Here is a 19,920-nt window from a genome sequence, read left to right as displayed (position 1 = left end):
CAAATCCTGGGCTGCATCAAAACCAGTGTGGCCAGCAGGTCAAAGGAGGTGATTCTCCTCCTCTACTTTGCTCCTGTGAAACCTCACCTGGAGCGCTGCATCCAGTTCTGGTGCTCCCAACATAAGGACATGGAACTGTTGGAACAAGTCCACAGGAGGACCATAAAGTTGGTAAGAGGATTGGAGCACCTCCCCTACGAAGGCAGGCTGAGAAAGTTGGGGCTATTGAGCCTGGAGAAGGGAAGGTTGTGTAGAGACCTCACAGCAACCTTCCAGTGTCCGAAGGGGGCCTACAGGGAAGCCAGAGAGGGACTCTTTGTCAGGAACTGTAGTGATAGGACAAGGATTAATGGGCACAAACTGAAAGAGAGGAAATTCAGGCTACATATTAGGGAGAAATTATTTACTGTGAGGGTGGTGAGATACTGGAACAGATTACCCAGGGAGGTTTTGGATGCCCCAACCCTGGCAGTGTTCAAGGCCAGGTTGGATAAGGCCTTGAGCAACCTGGTCTAGTTGGAGGTGTCCCTGCCCATTACAGGGGGGTTTGAACTAGGTGATATTTATGGCCCCTTCCAACCCTTAACATTCTATGATTCTATGAAAGTCACATTATTGTTCACAATACTGAGAAAGTATCTTGGTTTTCACTGAAAAGCTTTTAGCCCTTACAATTCAGATGTTTCAAGCCTGGAGGTTCAAAACCAATAAAAAGAATCCACATGACCTTAAGTAAAAACATTACATTTTCAGCCAGTTTAATTTTAAGGCTTGCTTTATGATTTCTAAACACTTATGACCACTACATCACCCTACCATGAAGTTTCACTTACTCTCTTGTCAAAGCATTGATTTACCATTAACAGGTTGGCTATGTGGTATGTAAATTGCTTATAAATACATATAACAGCAATTTAATTTCTTTTAATGTCTGACATTTCATAAGTCAGACATATTTTATGAATAAGAGAAAATGAATTATGCTATTGTATATACTTATTGCATAAAGTAACATTTTTTGAGACAACTGCAACAACACAGGGTGCTTTCCTCAGTGCCTTATGCATACAACAGTTCCAAAAATACAGTAGAGTAACCTCTGGAGAAGAACAGATCCACTTTCTCATTCCCTGCTTCCCCTACTATAAAGGTATTATATTAAATAGGAATATTGCAAGGCCAAAACTGAATAAAGGAAATTTTTCCTGCAAAAGCAGAACAACTGTTTTTACGAACTGCCTATAAGAGAAGTTTTATACACTCAGCAAAATTACTCAATATAAAAAATTATTCAGCTGATGCACAGGCATGAGTGTTGCTAGCACGTTAACTTTAAATTCTTATGAAATCTATCTATGGCCTCTGCTCTTTGCAAATTACAGCCTTTAGGACCAATACCCTGTCCACAATTAAAAGCACATCACTACTGTCTCAGCAGAACCGGATCATCATCAGTAACTCATCATCTGTCTATTCAAAGTTCACTGACAGAGAAGACATGTTCTACAGCTTGGTGTGGTGAACAGGAGCTTGTGTAATCTTCTCAGTTACAGCAGCCGCTCAAATAAAGGATATTGGGTCTATCAACTTTGTTTTGCCAAATGCATTCACAGAGACACTAAACGGGCTAGAAGCATCCCACAAGCATACAGTGATGGGAAACTTAAAATCTCCAGGTCTGAAGCAGCAAGACAATAGCCCAGTTATGACCTCCAGAATGACAAGGAACATTGTATGCATGAAGTTTTTCACACCTCTAAGAACTGCTAGCAACTTTTAAAACCACTTGCAGTGGTCTAGTCAGATCAACTGAATATTTCTGATGACCAGCATCAGATGTACATAATTTGAATCTATCAAGGTGAAACACAATAACACACACACACAATGGAACCATATGGAAGGGTCTGATTCCACCGTATTAATACCACATCCAGAATCGAATCCCTACAGAGCCTGGCCCAGAGCCACTGTGTCTACTTCCCGTTACTCGCCACCTTCTAACTGCATTCAAAGCCAAGCCCAGTGCAGTCTGCTTCAGAAACGGAAGGAGCAGAAGCAAGCATTACTTCCTGCTGGCTTCCTGCAGAGCAGTCCCTCATGTGGAGCCTGGTGATCCTGGAAGTGATGGAGGGAGAGTGACCTAACCCGCAGCCTACGTGAAGGAGAAAGTACCCAGGACCCTCTGGACAACTTCATCCTGCGGAGCCCTGTAGGGAAGACTCACAGAGCCCCACAAGCAATTAGGAGAGGGAGAAGGAAGAAAGATGCCGCATTACTCCCACAACTAGTCTCACAAATCCTTCCCACAAACGATTCACCCATGTGATGACTCTCAGGACAATCACTTCTTTGCTGTCAGTACCTGTACTCTGCAATACTGGAAGTGGTACCTCCTACCATTGCCACAGAGAATGAGCGTACTGCAAGGAAAAAGCCACCTGTACTAGAACACCATATACTGCTTTAAAAGTTTTACACCAAGGAATATGACTGAGTCCATGATTTCTGACAATGCATCTTGATTGCATTGCTGTCACTTCAAGAAGCAGTACTGTCAAGAGACTTCTGCATCACAGATTATAAACTGAGGTACTCATGATAAACACTCAACAAACAGATGGCATATTAACAGGGAAAGTGCATTAATTTTCATAGGGGTGTTAACATAAAGAATCCAGTATTTATTGCTACACAAAGTCTGCTCACTTAACACATCCAACACTTCTGGTGCACCTAAATATTTAGATTTTTCTTTATATTTTTCACTTTTGAGGCTGAAGAGAAGCAAAGACATAAATCTTAAAATTAAAGAATAACAATGCAACACCATTTGGCAATATGATATTGTCAGTTTTCCAAATTTAACAGCAGCTGGGAAAAAAGTATATCAGCAATTTCCTACAATGTTTTTCTGAGAGATTGAGTAGGAATATTACATACAACAGGCATATTCAGAATAAAAGAAAACACTGTGTTCTAGAAAAGTAATTTTATACTCTTTATACTGTTTATAATTCATGATGATTCTGCAGCTAAACTAAAATCTAAAGTTTTAACAGATTTTTTTAAAAAATCCAGAAACAAAAGACTTGCTTTAGTTTTTGCCATTTTTGTTTTCCATGTAGAGTCCTTCCCGTAGGTGACAGCCTACATGCTGTTACTCATGACTTTTTAGGTCTTTAGCACTCTTTTTCAAAAAATTTCCTGGAGAGAGCTCAAAAAGACAAGCACAAATTTCTTTACAATAGTGCTTAACTACACCTCTATGTGAAAAAACTAACAATTGTTTTTTCCCAGAAGGAGAAATACACCAGCAGAAGCACACATACATGCAATAACATTAACTTCATTACTAACACAGTTTTATATTTATTTTTTATTTCTGCATTCACACAGTCTGTATTATAAATATGTTTTATACATATGCATACATATCCTTACTAATATATATAAAGTATAAATTTACACTATAAGTATATAAGTACATAGCTTTATATGCAGTTCAGTATATTTTATTTTAATATTACATTATAATTTCGTAATAGATTATTAATGTAAATGGCAGTATCTCCAATAAGAGGCATTATCAAAAAAAATGCCTACTTTACCAAAAAAAAAAAAAAAAAAGAAAGATAAAAAAAAAGTATTTCTGGAAACACTGATTTTCTTCATTTCATGTAACTTTTTCATCTATGCTATGGTTTGTCTCTGCAGTTTTTGAAGGCAGATGAAGGAGCTTCTCTAATGATTTGGCAAAGGAGCAGGGAAGATATCAGCACTGATACGATAATATTTGTGTGCTACATCTACTAGAAGTGCTTTCTATAGACTACATCAGTGCAATACAGTCATTCTTGAAATTTCTCCCACCCTGAGAGGGACACAAACTCTGAGGAACTATTTTAAATGATGTCTGGTGTCTAAAGCTGGCAAGACTCCCTTCTCTTGTCTTTTAGTTCACAGTGTAATAAAAATCTTTGTGAGTAGTAGTAGGCAGCTATAGTCTAGTACATAGTACATCTGAATGAGCGTTTCACACAGTTTTATCTGTCATTTATTTTGGACAGTTATTTTAACTAGTGTCTTTCCAGAACATTATTCAAACAAAATTAAGCCTAGTTACACTAATAAACTTATTATAAGAACCATAGTAAAAACAAAATTAGATAACATTATAATGTGTCAAAATTCAGTGACCTAAAAGTACCCAATGCAGAAAATAGGCACTATGCTATTGTCACATATATCACCAGTGAAGTTTTATATAATGTTCTCCACAGCACAAATTAAACTAGATTCTGATTTGTTTCTTCTTTTCCTGGCTACATTATGTTTCCAAGATGCTGAGCTGCTTGTCAGGAATAACTATATTCAGTCAGTCACAATCTTACACAAAGCTCTGCAAGGAAGTGTAATACAGAGCTCTCATGCTAACCCAGCAAACACATTTGAAAACAGTAGCAATGGGAGAATAGTTGCTACTGCTTGTACAGAACAGATAATTTTTTATTAAAAAAAAAGGGCTAATTATCACAATGTTCAAAGTTTTTAGGGAAAAAAAAAGCCAACAGAGCTTCCACCTAACAAAGCAAGTAAAAAAGAAACTTTGTAATATCTATTTTGAAGCCATCTACAGAATTTACTGGAGGAAAAGTCTTACACCACCAGTAAATAAATGTTAGTTTCTTTTCTAGGTTCTTTGTTAAAAATCAGAATATTATTTTGTGCAATTCTTTCTAACCAATCTATTTTTTGTTTTCAGGCAAGCTACTTTCTTATTTGTTTATGTTTGCCTAGTAACATAAACAGCCAAAGACTCTCAAACACTAGCCTTTTATTACATTAGCTAAAAACACAAAACCATGCAGCTTAACTCACTCCATCTGTCCACATGTATCAAAGTGCCTAGAAAGAATGTTAGATTTTATTTAATCACTGAAGTCATATAGCAAGAGTGAATTCAAGTAAAAGGTGACAGATCAGATGAAAGATAGTTAAATTTTAACCTTGACCCCGTGAGATTACATTTGACATCATGTTGTTTTAGTATCGACGAAGACACCTGCACAAAGAATCTCTGTGCACACAGAGAAGGGAATAAATGTAAATATTTTCAAAGCCAGAAACTTCAGGATAGAAATATCTCACATTGAAAAAGCTGAAACAGATACCATATATTTAAAGTTGTGAAACAAATGCACATACATAAGTAATATTTAAAGGTATAATTAATTATAGCATCATAGTCCTACAGATTCCATACTCTCTATATCACGTTCTATTTTAGGCACACAACATGACAATGTCTGTATGTCACTAATGCTGAGAATGATGTTTGTTATATATTTAATATCTCAGTTATTGATTTAGACTGCTTGGTGGATACCTGATACATACAGTATTTCCATAATACAGTGAAATACAGAATTAAACAAGAGGTAGCTAAGGTTACTCTCTTTGGCTCCACCAGAGGAACAGTTTCAGAAATACTGAAGTATATTTAAGGAAAAAAGATTAGGGTAAGCTGAGCTAGCAATCTAATTGCAGGGGAGATGCATATTTATTGATGCTTAAAAACTGGAGGAATGTTGTTTAAAAATGCATTTTTTGAGCGCATACTATTTTCAGAATATTTTTGGGACTATTAACAACTCGTTCATTCTAGATGAATTAAGAGGCAACAATGTTACCAAGGTATTTAAACACACAGAACCAAACCAATTATATTGAAGTCCTTAAGTTTACTTCTAGATGCACGGTAAACAAAAAACTTTGTAGAAATATATTCACACAACAGACCAGAGTTAGAAGGCACATGCATGAATTGCCTTAAGTTGTCCCTTTCATGGCCATAGACTGTAAATATCTCAGTCATTTAATAAAAAAATTGACTACCCATTTCCTGTTCAATAAAAGGCAGTATTGAATGCATTTACCAACTGGGTTGACTGTCTTGTTGTGATCTAAGACAACTTTTTTTGGTAATAGTTATTGAGATAGTAGATATAGCCGTAAAGATATAGTGGAGAGTAAACCATAAAGCTGGCAGAGGGATGGAAACTACCACATGCCAACAGAAGCACTGCTTGCAGCTCAGTACACCTCTGTAAGGAGCTTCTCTAGCACTGGGCACTGCTGTAAAGAAACACCTTGAGTTCAGAGCACCTTGAATCCAACTGGTCCCCCCTCCAAAGCCTGCTAGTTTTAGAGATTCTTCAGCAGGAAGAAGATTTACAGGCACCATCTTGCAGATGATTTGAGGACCCAACCTGAAGATGCAGTGAGAATCCTCTAACACATTTCCAACCATGCTTTCCAACCAGAACAGAGTAAGACAGCAAGGAGAACAATAACCGGCAGCAAGGTAAGATGCAAAAAGACAGAAGGACAACATTTTGAAGAAGTTATCCCTTCCTTTAAAAAGTTGTAAAGCAGGAAAAAGATTTAAAAAAACAAACCAACAAAACCCCCAATCCTTACTCAAAGACACTCCAATCCACAACAGCAATGGTAATTTTCATTATTTTTACATTGCGTTGTTTTACTACATAGATTTTAAACATTAATAATGTAACGATGTGGTCAGGTTTGCACCAGCTGAATTCAAATATGAGGCTTTTCTGAGGCCTGCAAGCCATCACTGAGCAGTTTGTTTGATGTGGATTACAAACACTTGCATTAAGTTTCAAAAGCACATTGAAGCATTATGATGCAGACGTATTTTATAGATGCTTAATTTTACTTTGTGAGCATCCTAGTAATCTTCTATATGCACTGCTACATCTGCATTCTCAATTAATTTCTAATAGAACAAAGACTTGGAGATAAACTCTTTAAAATACTATTTAGGAGAAAAAAGCTATTCTAGGATTTTTGCTCTGACAAAAGCAGGCAATTTACTTTTTTTTATGATAGAGTAAGCATGAGAATCTTCCTGTATGTTTCTCAGATTAGACTGCACATATTCTTTCTGGTTTTATTTTAGAACCACATTCCTCCCTCCAGGCGATTCCATACATCATTACAAATCCTTATGCAATTTTATCCCAGGTTCTATATTTATCAAGACACCTCATCTTAACAGTGATGTTCTTCCCTCAGCATGAACCATGCTTTTCAAACAGATTGCAGAGATAGCCCCACAAAAATTCCCATTCTAACAAGATTCATCGGTGTCTCACAATTCAAAGCATTTACACGTAATTGTAGGAATCATTGTTTAATGTATATGAAATACATTTTTTTTTTCTATTTGGTGACCAAATTCAAATGCCACATACATACTTTTATCTGACCAAAAATCCTTCACGTGCAGCTACTCTGCACAGCTTACCTTCCTAAGTAACGTTATCTATTACAAAAAAAATATTCAGAAATGACTGAGAAAGTGTGGCCTAAAATAGTCTAAGCATAACTTCAGTCACAAAGTGGCCCTGGATACTAAGGATGTGTAAAAAGCCCATCAAAATCCCAGAGCTGTGCACTTCTTCCTTCCACTTCTCCATAGAAGTTACTTCAAATGACTTCAACAAAATGCATGCAATTAATTACATTTGTTTTACACGTTTCTGCCAGACGTTACCAATCAAGTAAATATACACTAAACGGCTAATGTGCTTATAGTAGACAGTATTTTGCAAGTTTTCTATTGACCTGCGTTAGAAATTTTACCTGAGAAAAAAACCATGCAAAATATGGAATTTGTCTAAAACAACTATAGCTCAGATCCATATCAACAACATCGAACTTATCTCTTTGGAGACACAGTGCACACGTAAAAGTATCACCAAAAAATCACAGCATTTCAGAACTGTTTTAACCATTCTTATCAGCTTCCAAGTCTAGGAGTCCAGAGACTTTTTCTAAACCCTTAATAAACTTAAGTTTTATTTAATATAAGCACTCTCCTTAGATTATCCCATGAACTGTGGCACCATAGCCCTGTGATTTGCTTAGAGGTCCTCCAAGATACTATCTTACCTTTCCATAGTGGCAGAACCAATGGAGTCTTCCCTGAACAAACTAGTGTTTGGAGAATCCTTTACGGTATTGTGGTTCCTTTAAACAGTGTAAGGCAAGAGTTCCAAAATAAATTTTTGTGGTGGGTACATATGTAGCCCCAGAAAACTAATCTAAGCTGTAATTTTAATCATTTGAAGTATTTTACTGCCAGTTGCTCAGAATAACAGTTTTCATATCATTGTGACACACAAAGTCACCACTACCATGTGTGGCTATCTTTGCCTCTCTTAAAAATTGCTAATACTGGAAAACTATGAAACATTCAACGCAATTCAAAGTGAAATAAGAAAATTAATGCACTCCAGGAAGAATTATTTCAATACACATTTTAAATAAAAAAAGCATTTTAGACACTTAAAAATATCAAAACATCACAAATTGTTTGTTAACTATTGTTATAAGCATTATCTTAGTATTTTCAGTGTGATCAAATACAACATATGTATTTAAGACTTCCAGGACACAAATTGAGCCTCTCCTTATCTGGAACAATTGAAGATTGCTGATGCAACAGAGCAGTAATAGAAAAGGTAAGATAAAGAGAACCATTTAGACTACAATCATGTAACAGAAAGTATTAACATACCGCAAAAATGCTGTTAGTAAATTTTGGTTTCTTCTTTACCTCAGGTAAGCAGTATCAAATATTTAAGTACCAACTAATGCTCCCACTACCCTAGAAAAAGAATGCTGAAACACATTATTATCAGCAAACAGACAAGACTTTGCACACATATAACTTCACATATGTGCTAGTAACAACTCCAGTCAGTCTCATGTGGAAAACAGTGACTTAGACTCAGCACAAATTGTGACATGCTGCAGGGATGGCAACTTTTCAAGGGCAAATCAAATTATAAGCTTCTTTCTGAAGCTAGTGACTAAACATGGCCATAAGAAACTCAGCAGGGGCAGGATATGCTGCCTCTGGCAGCCTGCTGTTTCTCAGAATTTTCTTATCATTTGCAGTTTGCATGCATACAAGATTGATCCTACAGTCCTTTGGGAGGTTCCAAATTTAGTTGGAATGGGGAGGCAGAAGTCATTGCCTCTCACAAAATGCTACAGCATGTGCCATTCCAAATCTCCTTGTATGCTCTTTGACAATCACACACTTGATTCTTGACCTTAATAAAGGTAACCAACCTAACTGTGTGCAAAGTTGACTTGAGATAAGCAGCACACATTAATGAAAGAATTCCAACAGTTTAAGGCCATATTAGTATAGCAAACTGCACACTCTGAGAGAATAAAGACATAGTAGACAATACTGCAAGTCTGATCAAGGTTAGAAACTACATACCATTGTGTCACTTGAATTGCACTACTGAAGAAGAAAAGCAGCCCTTATAGTATCATTGCAGTGTGCAGTGCAGTGTGTACATTTTTGACCTGGCTGTGTTGCTTAGGATAACAAAAGAAACACTTTTATTGAATTCAACATAAATCCCCATTCTGAGATACACTGGTAGAACAAAAGCTCTTACCCCCTTCCCTGCTTTTTTCCCCTCTTGATACAAGCTGATTAGCTAATTTAATTTTAAAAAAAAACTGATCTAGCTTTTCCCAGCACAAGCTATATCTGGTCTAGGATATTGTCAATGTAGCTGCACTGGTAAATAACAAGTGGAGATAAAACTAAAATCTGGTAGTTATAAAAAATTTTTTTAAAAATTGTGTTCACTTTGCTATAATAATCTTTGTAAAGTAGACTTTTATACTCAGCACTAAGGACTTACTCCAGTATATATTAATTGCACATTTCTAAACAGTAGGTCAGCAAATGAAGAGAATGAAAATAATTTCATAAATCACTTATTGAAGCTGTATGAAAGATTACATCTGAGGTATTACTACATTAAATATAGAAAGTTTTATTATTAATATGCTAACCACTTAATGTAAGCTGTAAGAACAGATAAGTGGCAGTGAAAATGGTGACAAAAAAACTGGGTCAACAAAGTTTTAAAAAAAAACCAATCTGAAAATTTATTGTCAGAATAAACAATTACATTAAAACACAAGCCACTACAAAATAAAACAGACACTATCCATACAACTCACAAAACCAAAACATGTTATCTGACCCTGCGGGACCTTTGATTCTGCACAGACTTGTACACAGGCTGAATTTCATTCACTCTGAGCAGAAGTTAGGAGTGCAATAACCAATAGGAGAAGGATTAAACCTACTCCAGCAGGGAGCAAGGACTGGAATTAAATATTTAAGAAACTAGGTGCCAAAGGTATCAGTCTTTGATTTTAAAATAATCAAAAGCTTCAGATGAAAAAAAGTGATAAATACTGAATTTACAGAACTTTACCTTTGACATGTTGTGTGCTAGCTTCAACAGAAATTGCCTAGAAGAAGGTATAGCTGAAAAATGTCTGAATAATTTAATAGAGACTAATTTTATTGAGTATAACAGAAAATCTAAATGTAGTTAGGAACTTCAACTACTTAACCTAAACAAACAACAAGTATTTACAAGGAAACTTTGTTTCTGCACAAAGTTACTAATGGTTGCAAGAGCTCATTTCCTACAAGAATGAGAATTAGCCAGTGGCTCAAATTATTCTAACAGCAGAGTACCACACACAGGTAACACTGGTCTTAATGACAGCACTTTTAAAACATAAAGCGATGCTGCTGAAAAACGTCACACAACTACACCTAAAATCTTATGTTGGCTATTTATTTTATGATGGCATGGAGATACATTGTTAGCTTGACTTTGTCAAGTATTGTAAATAATTACCACCTATTTTGCAGCAATTCAACAGTAAAGACTATATTACCAAGGAAAACTGGGAAGCACTGGAATCTCACTGCATTCTAAAGAGCAAATGTTAGGCCTAGTTGATGAGATAAAAGTATAAACATACCCACTACATATTCCTTTATTACAACAATGATAAAGAAAATGATGCTGTTTAATTTCAAATACTTGCCTTAATCTATAATATTTCACATACCTATGCTGCAAACATTCCCATTGCATAGCACACCTCAGCAGGAATAAACAGTTCAATACTGTTTGCCAGCACAATCTCAAGAAAGGCTGCCTGAGAGCAATTACAATGAAAAGGAATAATAATAGAAAGTAAGGTTATTCTCTGTTAATTAGAATGTGAAAAGCATCTCCATTTAACAGGATTCCACAAGCTCTGAAATGAAAGAAGACAGCTCCAAAACATAAAATAAAGGTGACACACTTGTTTCAACACTCTGTTTTGCTTTTGACTATTTTCTATTTCTATTAACAAGAAGCTACAAGTAGCATCTAAACTGCTTAAGAGACTCGCAGCATGCCTCTGGCTCTGTCACTATTCCTCGTTGTCTTCACAATCCAGTTCCACAATCCAGTTCCACATTCAGCTTATCAGTCTTAATATTATGCTCTGCATGGTCAGTTCTTCAGTAGTTTTGAAAAGCTCAAAAATTAATTGCGGCAATATGGAATACAAGACATTTGGAGAACTAACATCTCCAACAATCATTTTACTGGAAAACTGAAAAGTTCAAACTGAATAAAGTACTAAACATTTGCATAGTCCAGCAATTTACCATATCCAAAACCAAATCAGTTAAATAAGCCTTAGACTTTTGGAGTTCCCCCCGAGAATTATTTATTAAAAGTGTACTTGTAGGACTGCCCACGTGTTACATGGAGGCTACTCCAAGAGAACACAACAGTACCAGAACTAGATCACTTCACTCAACACCCTGTAAAAGTGATTACTTCCCACATTTAATACTTTTTATGTATACCTACATACACATCTACATAAGCAAGAGTTCCATGCATATGTGAAATTGGTCTCAATGACAGGACTTTTTTAAACATAATGCAATCCCTCTGAAAAATGTCACATAACTAAACATAAAAACAACAAGGAGACATGTTTCCAGTAGGATTTCTAGTGGAGTAATGGATGCTTTCCTTGCTAGGAACTGTATACAGAAAATTAAAGTTTTAACATGTGCTGTACAAGGAATCAGGATTAATAAGCTAATCTATTTAGAAAAATGCTTATTTAATAAAAATCGAGTTTTCTGAGAATATGCAGCTTAGAAATTCTCCACAACTAAGACTGCAACATTAAAAAAAATTCTTTGTTCTTGACTCAAGAATAAAGGTTGCTCTCAAGAATAAAGGTTGCTATTTATCAGCCTGTAGTTCAGCCTGTTCAATCACTCTTAAATGATAAGATATCACAGCATACAAACAGTTGAACTTCCAAAAATTGTTATATATAAGTAGATAAATGGTACTGGGTACTGCAAGCATATACTGACCTCTTCCCCCATCCCACCTAAACCCTCTGGCCTACAAAACATTTAGGTCTTCCAGCCTTCAAATAATAAACCAACTCCAATTGACAGTAACTTCTTATCTTAAGGGATACAGGAAAAAGCTCACTTCCTCCGTGAAAAGGATAAAGTTGGGAAACACAGCTGTGTTTTGGAACTTGCAAAAATTATTTTGTAAATAATAACCATCTGTCCTTGAATATATCCTTCTGACTGTGCACTGATGCTCCAAGGGAAAATACACTTTAGCACAGTTTGGACAGAGTAAGAGGAAATGTGTGTCCAAACACACAGTCTGGACAGAGTAAGAGGAAATCATTCTGTGCGATGCGTTTCAGACAAAGTAGCAGTTACAAATGCACTACTTTCGTGAAATACTTTTTTTTTAGAAGGAAAAAAGGTGCAGGAGTGTCTAACAGCACCTGATGTGCAGCCCGGGCATCGTGAAAGGAAGAAAGTTACCTTTCACCTGAAAGTTACCAGCAAAGCGCGGGGCTCAGCACAGGCCGTGTGCTTGTTCAAACCACCGAGGTCCAGGGCTGTCAAGCGAACAGGGGAAGCGCTCGGTGCCGAGGCAAACCCTGCCTTCTCCTGCTGCGGCGAACGGCGGAGCTCCCGCCGGTGAGGTGCGGCGGGCTCGGTGTAGGTGACGCGCTGCCGATGCCCAGCGGGCCGGGGACGCCCGTTACCTGCCGGACCACTGGGGCCGTGAGGGCTCCCACAGGACGGAGTCTGACCACTGTGGACCCCGACAGGCCGCCGACAGCCGCCCCCGGGCCGCGGCTCCCACCGCGCCGGCCCAGCCCTGTCTGTCGGCGGGAGCGGGGATGCTGCTGCTGCCGCCGCCGCTGCCTTACCTGAGCCAGGACTGTAGGGAACACACGCGCCCGCAGGCTGTAGCACGCCGCCAGGCAGCCTCCCCCGAGCAGGAGGACGGCCCCGCATGCGGGCGGGCGGCGCTGGCCCCGCGGGGGCCGCATCCCGGCGAGCCGCCCCCGCAGCGGGGCGCGGGCCCCCGCTACCAGCGCCGCTCTCCACGCTGCCGACATCTTCCCGGAACACGGCGCGGCCGCGCGCCGCGCATGCGCCGTGCCGGGCCCGAGGCCGGGGGGCGGCTCCGGCCCCAGGTCAGTCCCGCGGGGATCGGCCTGTCCCGGTCCGCTGGCGGGAGCGACGCCGCCCACACCGCCGGAGGGGACGGAGCTGGCAGAGAGGTAACCTGGAAGGAGGTTATAGCCAGCTAGGGGCCAACCTCTTCCCCCACGCAGCTGGCGACAGGACGAGAGTACATATCTTAAGCTAAGCCAGGGGACCTTTAGGTTGGACAAGAGCAGGAATTTCTTCGCAGAAAGGTTGATTAGACATTGGATTGGGCTGCCCAGGAAGGTGGTGGTCACCATCCCTGGAGGTGGTTGAGGAAAGACTGGACGCGGCACTCAGTGCCGAGGTCTAGTTGGCAAGGTAGTGTCCGGTCGCAGGATGGACTCGATGATCCCAGAGGTCTTTTCCAGCCTGAAGGATTCCGTGATCCTGTAACGCAGGCGGAGGTGCGCAGCAGTGACCGGCGCCATAAGGCCGCCGTCCTGCCCTCGAGTCGCGCCCTCCCCTCGGCCCCGGTCCGGGGACTCCCCCGGGGCCGAGGGGAGGCCGCAGGGCCCCGCTCCCGGCCTTTCCCTGGAAACACCTCGAATGGAGGGGGCTGCCGGCCCAGGGCCCTTCCCTGCGGGCTGTGGCTGCCCCTGGCCTTCACCTGGGAAGGGGAGAGGGCCTGGCGGGTTGCTGGTGGAGGGGGTAAGACGGTCAGGGCAGGGCCAGGCGTTTGTCTGTGCCAGGGGAGGGAGCACCACAGGCCTTCCTGTGCGGTGGGGAGTGAAAAGTGACGGCGCTTGCAGGGGCCTTCCGGCCCCAGGGTGAACCACACCCTGTGTCTCTCGCTGAGCTCACTTTATTCCCTGATGTGACTCTTGTCCCAGAGCTTTAAGCCGCTGCTAAGTACGTGAAGAGCAACGGTTCGTGACCGGGGTTCAAAACCCTCCGGGAAGCCCGGTGTACTGAGAGAGGCACATTAGGTGAGCTTCCACAAGCAGGGCTGACCTGGCCCTGTGTGCTCTGCAGTTTGGGTTTTCTAGGTGTTGGAAATGTCACCTATGGATGTGTTGCACAGTGTATGATCCAGACGAGAAAAACCAAAAGCATGAACAAGTTTAGAATATCCTTTTCAAGGGCAGAGTAGAGTTTCTCATGAAATACAGATAACAGACGATGCTGTTTACAGAAACTGTCATGGCAGAGGTGTTCACTGAAAAGCATTACAGAACAACTTGATTGGCAGTAATCACTTGTGTCAAAAGACAACTATTCACTGTGCATGCTTCAGAGTGCTTTTTTCTCCCACTGCCATAGTTTTAACAAAGCTCTCTAGGTCTTGTTTAGATTGAGTCAATTGGTCACACTCAAACATTAGTTAGTTGATCACGTTCAGAAATTGGACCATCCTGGAATTAATGCTAAGGTCATATGCAATAAAGCAGAGAGGAAGCTATTTGTATGTTGGCAGTACAAGTATCCATGTTTTCAGACCAGTTCACCTAGTGACTCCATGTGAATGTGGAAAAAGACTGGTGGAGAGAATGGCTGCATGCAATTTCCTATTACTTCGCTCTTTGGAAGAAGGTCTTTAGAAAGTACTCAATCTGTTTTAGCAAACTGTATCTTTCACCTCTTTCTGATATGACAGGCAGTACTGTGTTGTCAGCATTACAAATGCTGTGGTACAGGCTCTGAAACATGGAAATCCTTTTTTGCCCGTTATCCACTGATGAAAGGTGATAATCCATCAGTGCCACTAAAGTAATTTCGGAGTCATGAATTCAGTTTCATAGGTGGTAATTTCAGTCATTTAACTAATGGCATCTGAGAATTTATCCAGTCTTCCATTAGCATGTGTTGTCTGCTGAGTGTCATTCTGTGAAGTGTTTGAGACATCTTTGGGAATCACAGGACCTGAGTCCTTAGTAGGATACAAATCCTTCAAAGGCACCTTCTTTGGGGAACACAAATGACTGCTCGTTGCAAAATCACCCAAAAGTGCAACATGTAGGGCAAATGGTTTCCATCTCCACATACTAATGTACATTGCAAAATCTTTTTCCTTTTCCCTGAAACCTAGCGGTAAACTCATATGGGAAAAGTTTTTTTAAACCCCAGATACTGCAAAACATAGGCGCAAAATCCCTCTGTCATTATACACAAACGCATACAGCAAAATCCTGCTTCTGCAGAGATGTAAAACTTGCAGCAAATTCCTGTCACCTATTTCTAATTCCCTCTAGACAGACAAAATATTTTCCATCCCAATCTTATAGTTTAACTGAGAATATTTGTACAAACATATTAAAAGTACTTTATTTTCTTTGTCAACCAATAACCAAGCACTTTATGAATGCTGGCAAAATCCTAGAAACATTGTAAAGGATGTCAGAGTGATTTGATTTCTGAATGCCAGATCACTTGATGTTGAACACACTGTCACAACACAGGTAAGCAGGTTTAGTTCATTACTCTGCCAGGCATTTTCAGTTTTTCTTTAAGTAAGAATAAATAAGTAGGTCATTTGTCTTTCCTCAGATGACATTCCTGACTGGAACAGATACAACTGCAGTGTGAATGGAGAGTTATCCTCATATGGCTGCAAGCATGCAGTGCTGATGTGGAAGTGTCCTCAGCCACCCCTTCTCTCCCTGCAGTGAAGTCACCCTGTGGGTGCAGTGTCCAGTAGTACAGAGCTACGGCTGCACTAATGTTGCTCACAGTTGTGTTGCTGTAACCAGGCTGGTACAGTTGTGAGTGCTAGAACGTATGCCTAAATAGCTAGAAAACTCTTGGCTAGGAAGAGAAAGTCCTGTTTCACCCCTTGCATTATCACTGCAGGGTAGTTGATGACAGAAAGCAAAGCTTGCTGTGGTCTATAGAAATGACACTGACAGTCTGGTAAATATGAGTTTCATCAGACAAATTGAGCTATGTGGTGACAAATTTCATCAGCTACTATGCCCTGCAGCACTAAAATGTTAGCTCCCTTTCCCATCCTGCTCAGTTTGCTCTTCATTGGCTCTTGTAAGCAGAAATCATTACATTTAGCAAGCTGACATACCTGCTTTTTTTAAAAAGTGCTTTCTACATGTTGACTTCAGACTTTGTACTAGAGGTGTTTGCATTGCTGAAATATTGAAAAAGCAAATGAAAAGACTAAGAAAATATTTTCTGAAATGTTTAAAATGTAATTTTTCCTTAAGAGTCGATGTTCCACTGAATAGTTATGTAACAATATTTAAACGCAGTCTTTTCTTGTTAGGCATAATGAATATAATGTGAAGCTACATCAAAAGACAAAAACATAGTACCATGAAACAAACCCTTGTGAGTCCTGTGATTCTTAGGAAATCATGTTTGGCTGAAATTTAATTTCTTTTAAGTTTTGTTACAAAGTCAAAAGCAAAAAATTAAATGTGCCAAGTAGACATACATCTCCTCATGCCTGAAGGTCCACTTCCACATCTCAATGTCTTTTAATAGTGTTAGACCAAGTTCCAGCAGGGATTCACTCTCTGCTAGATCTCCAGTCCTCTCAAGAGCATTAGGCTTAGTGCCAGCATTCATCTACTCTTGTAACAGCTTAAATTAACACCTGTTACATTCTATCTAAACCCTTTATTACAGAGTAAGAGTTGAGAGCTGGATTCAGTCACCTAGTCTGAGGGCCACCCATCATGCTCGTCCATCTTTCAGGATTTCAAATGCTGCATAATCTGGACTGAGGAAGGCGATGGTCAGCCACTGGTAAATTGAAGGAGGGGCTGGCAAGCCATCTTTGTATACATGTCCCTATTTCCTGAGAAACAGCGTGGGGGTGGTCTGACGTATTTACCATAAGTACGTATGACAGTAAGCTCCAACAAAATGTAAGATTTGAGTAGGCTAGGCACTGTGCTAACAGTATTTTGATACTTTCTGGAGGAGCTGAACAGACAAGCTAATTGAAAGATGGGAAATATCACTGCTTGGTTTTGCAGGTCAAGAACTGGACTGTAGATTATATTTTGCACAGACTCAGATAGAAGACTGAAACAAAATGTCTCACAAAGCCAGGCCTTCTTTAGCCCCTTCAAAATTACACTGGTCCTCTTAAGAATATCACTTATATTTTACTCTAACGGACATGAGAGCAATCTGTCTGACTGTGATTACAAGGCAAACGCTCTGAAGCGGGTAAAGATATAAGCACAAGGAAGACAAGTTTTCCTAAAAGTGATAACGCAAAATAATCTTAGCACACTTAGAAAAGTACAGGGTAATTGGTTAGAACTGAACAGTCTTTAAAGTTGGCCAGCTGATACCTTGATCTCTATCCAGAGTCTCTAAAGTCCTATACCAAGATCTTCATGATGAAGGCTGAGAGTTGGCTTCAGGGACTTCCAAAGCTGTTTTGTATTCTAGAAAGACTATTATTGGTAGAATATTTAGCACCTTTAAAGGTCATCTAATCCAAAGACTATTATTGGTAGAATATTTAGAACCTTTAAAGGTCATCTAATCCCCAACCCCCTCCAATGAGCAGGAACATATTCAGCTAGGTCAGGTTGCTCAGAGCCCTTTTCAACCTTACCTTGAGTATTTGCATAATTTTTACCCATCCCTCTCCACAAGAAAAAAACGCCAAACAAACAACAAATAGAGGAGAGATCAGTTTCAAGGAAGCTGAAATACCTTTCTGTGATGAAGAAGTTTTAAGATGACAATGTGCTGTTAGTTTACAGAAAGTCCAGTTGTTTTGTATGCTTTTGAGATGATGGAAATGGAACTAATTTTCAGACAGTCAACATTCATCCACTAGTAAAACTGAAAATAAATGTGAACATTTTGTGGCTAGATAACACCGTTCAGTCATAAATAAGAGTTCACAGCCATCTTTGCATTTAGGAGTACACTATAAATATAGCTTATCTTCAAATATTTTCAACTTGCTGGAGTTACTTGAAAGCTTATCATGATAGAGTCCATTTAAAAGGAAAAGAATTAAAATTTATCTAAGATATGTGTCCCCAAATACCTCTCATAGCATTCATTTATACTGACCTTTCTAACATACTGTCTTCCCACACTCTTTGTATATAGTTAGCTGAAAAAACACCTTGCTGGCATTTGTAAAAAGTTCCCTAAAACTTCAGAATTACTTTTTTCAGTCAAGTTTAAAAATCAGAGAAAAAAAGTTAAAAGCAAAATTCTTACTTTAAAAAAAAATAAATTTGAGAATGGAAAATACCAGTAATGTAATTGGAAAGGTTTTAAAATACAGTTTGTAAGTTGTCAGCGACCTTTTTGTGATAAATATTTGATTCATAAAAGAAATGTTACGCAGACTTTTAAAACACTGCTTTTATGAATAAATGCAGGTCAAAAAATAAAATTAAAAATGCAGGTCAAAACTGATGTTGTCTTGTGAAAGACTGCATTTTTTTTAATTTGAAAAATATATTTGCTATGACTTTCCACGTAAGTCTGCAGGTCTCAATTTTGTGACAAGTTACATATGTTATGCCTAATTTTAAGCATTTTGGAAAGTTTTGTGGTCTGAAGCAAGACTCCTTTGACTGCATAAAATTAGCTGTATACATAAATCTTTGAAGAGTGGGGACTTTCTTGCCATTAGATAAGAAATGTTGTTCAACTTCTGTTTTATCTTTTAAAGATAACATCCCATGGCAATTTTGCAACAATAATAGAAGTTCCCTGAAAATGCTTTAAGTAATGGAATTAGATTAAGTATTTTAAGAATTAGATTTTCCTCCTTTCTCCAGCTGAATAAGTTATACTTCATTTTTCTTCCCTTCCAAACATTCTTCTGTGGTGTTGCTAGCACTGATTAAAAAGGTAGACCTATATCTAAGTGAAATCCTGTAATTTTGACTTTTTACCCGTCTTTTTATACACATACCTATGTGTACATATTTATATATGTATTTTGCCTATAATATATTAATCATAGGTTTTCCTGAAATCATATGTAAATATAAAATTTTATTGCAGGGACTTTACTGTATTTCAGGGTGCGTTTCTTCTCTTTTCTTTCATTATCTGAAATCAGTGTGAGCATTGCAATCAATTTTAATTATACCAGTATTTCACTCTGAGTTTTATAGGAAGAGCTGGCAGCAACAACTATAGTTAAGGTTGCTTAAGACTTTCCACTGTATAGATTCTGTACTTAAAAAGAGAGAGGGATAGAAATTGTACATAAGGGTACAATAAAACATGTTAAGATTAGCAAAGTTAATTTTATCTGTGTTACTTGAAAAACCAGAAGGATTTATTAGGGACTCTGACTTTATATTTTTAAATGCAATGTGACTGAGACTGATATAATTTTAAATAATTATTGTTATGAAGTTCAAAAAATACTATAAAGATGGCAAAGACATTACTTCACAGTATTACTTAAGAAACAATTATAGAATTATCAGTATTTTAACCTGTAAAATATTTTTAAAATATATATTTTCTGGAAATGTTGAAGTAGAAAA

At 38.7% G+C, this 19,920-nt stretch overlaps 1 protein-coding gene across 2 annotated transcripts in view; it reads right to left on the bottom strand.

The window, feature by feature from the left end:
• The window catches only part of MICU2 (mitochondrial calcium uptake 2), a 142,130-nt gene extending 127,733 nt beyond the window's left edge, over window positions 1–14,397 (bottom strand). The window contains exon 1 of one of the 2 annotated variants that reach the window (XM_027677181.1): window positions 14,285–14,397. Coding sequence is in view for 1 of the 2 variants with exons in the window: in XM_027677180.1 (XP_027532981.1) it covers window positions 13,198–13,320 (123 nt within the window). In the remaining variant the exon portion in view is untranslated. Of the gene's footprint in view, window positions 1–13,197; window positions 13,336–14,284 lie in introns of those variants that run through there. The other variant, XM_027677180.1, reaches the window with a different exon arrangement.
• Window positions 14,398–19,920: the final 5,523 nt, after the last annotated feature.

Source organism: Neopelma chrysocephalum, unplaced genomic scaffold (assembly GCF_003984885.1).
Source record: "Neopelma chrysocephalum unplaced genomic scaffold, ASM398488v2 Primary Assembly neopelma1_43, whole genome shotgun sequence".
NCBI classification, from domain to species: Eukaryota; Metazoa; Chordata; class Aves; order Passeriformes; family Pipridae; genus Neopelma; species Neopelma chrysocephalum.
The sequence above is the reverse complement of the archived record's forward strand: the minus strand, read 5'-3'. Positions and strand labels throughout refer to the sequence as shown.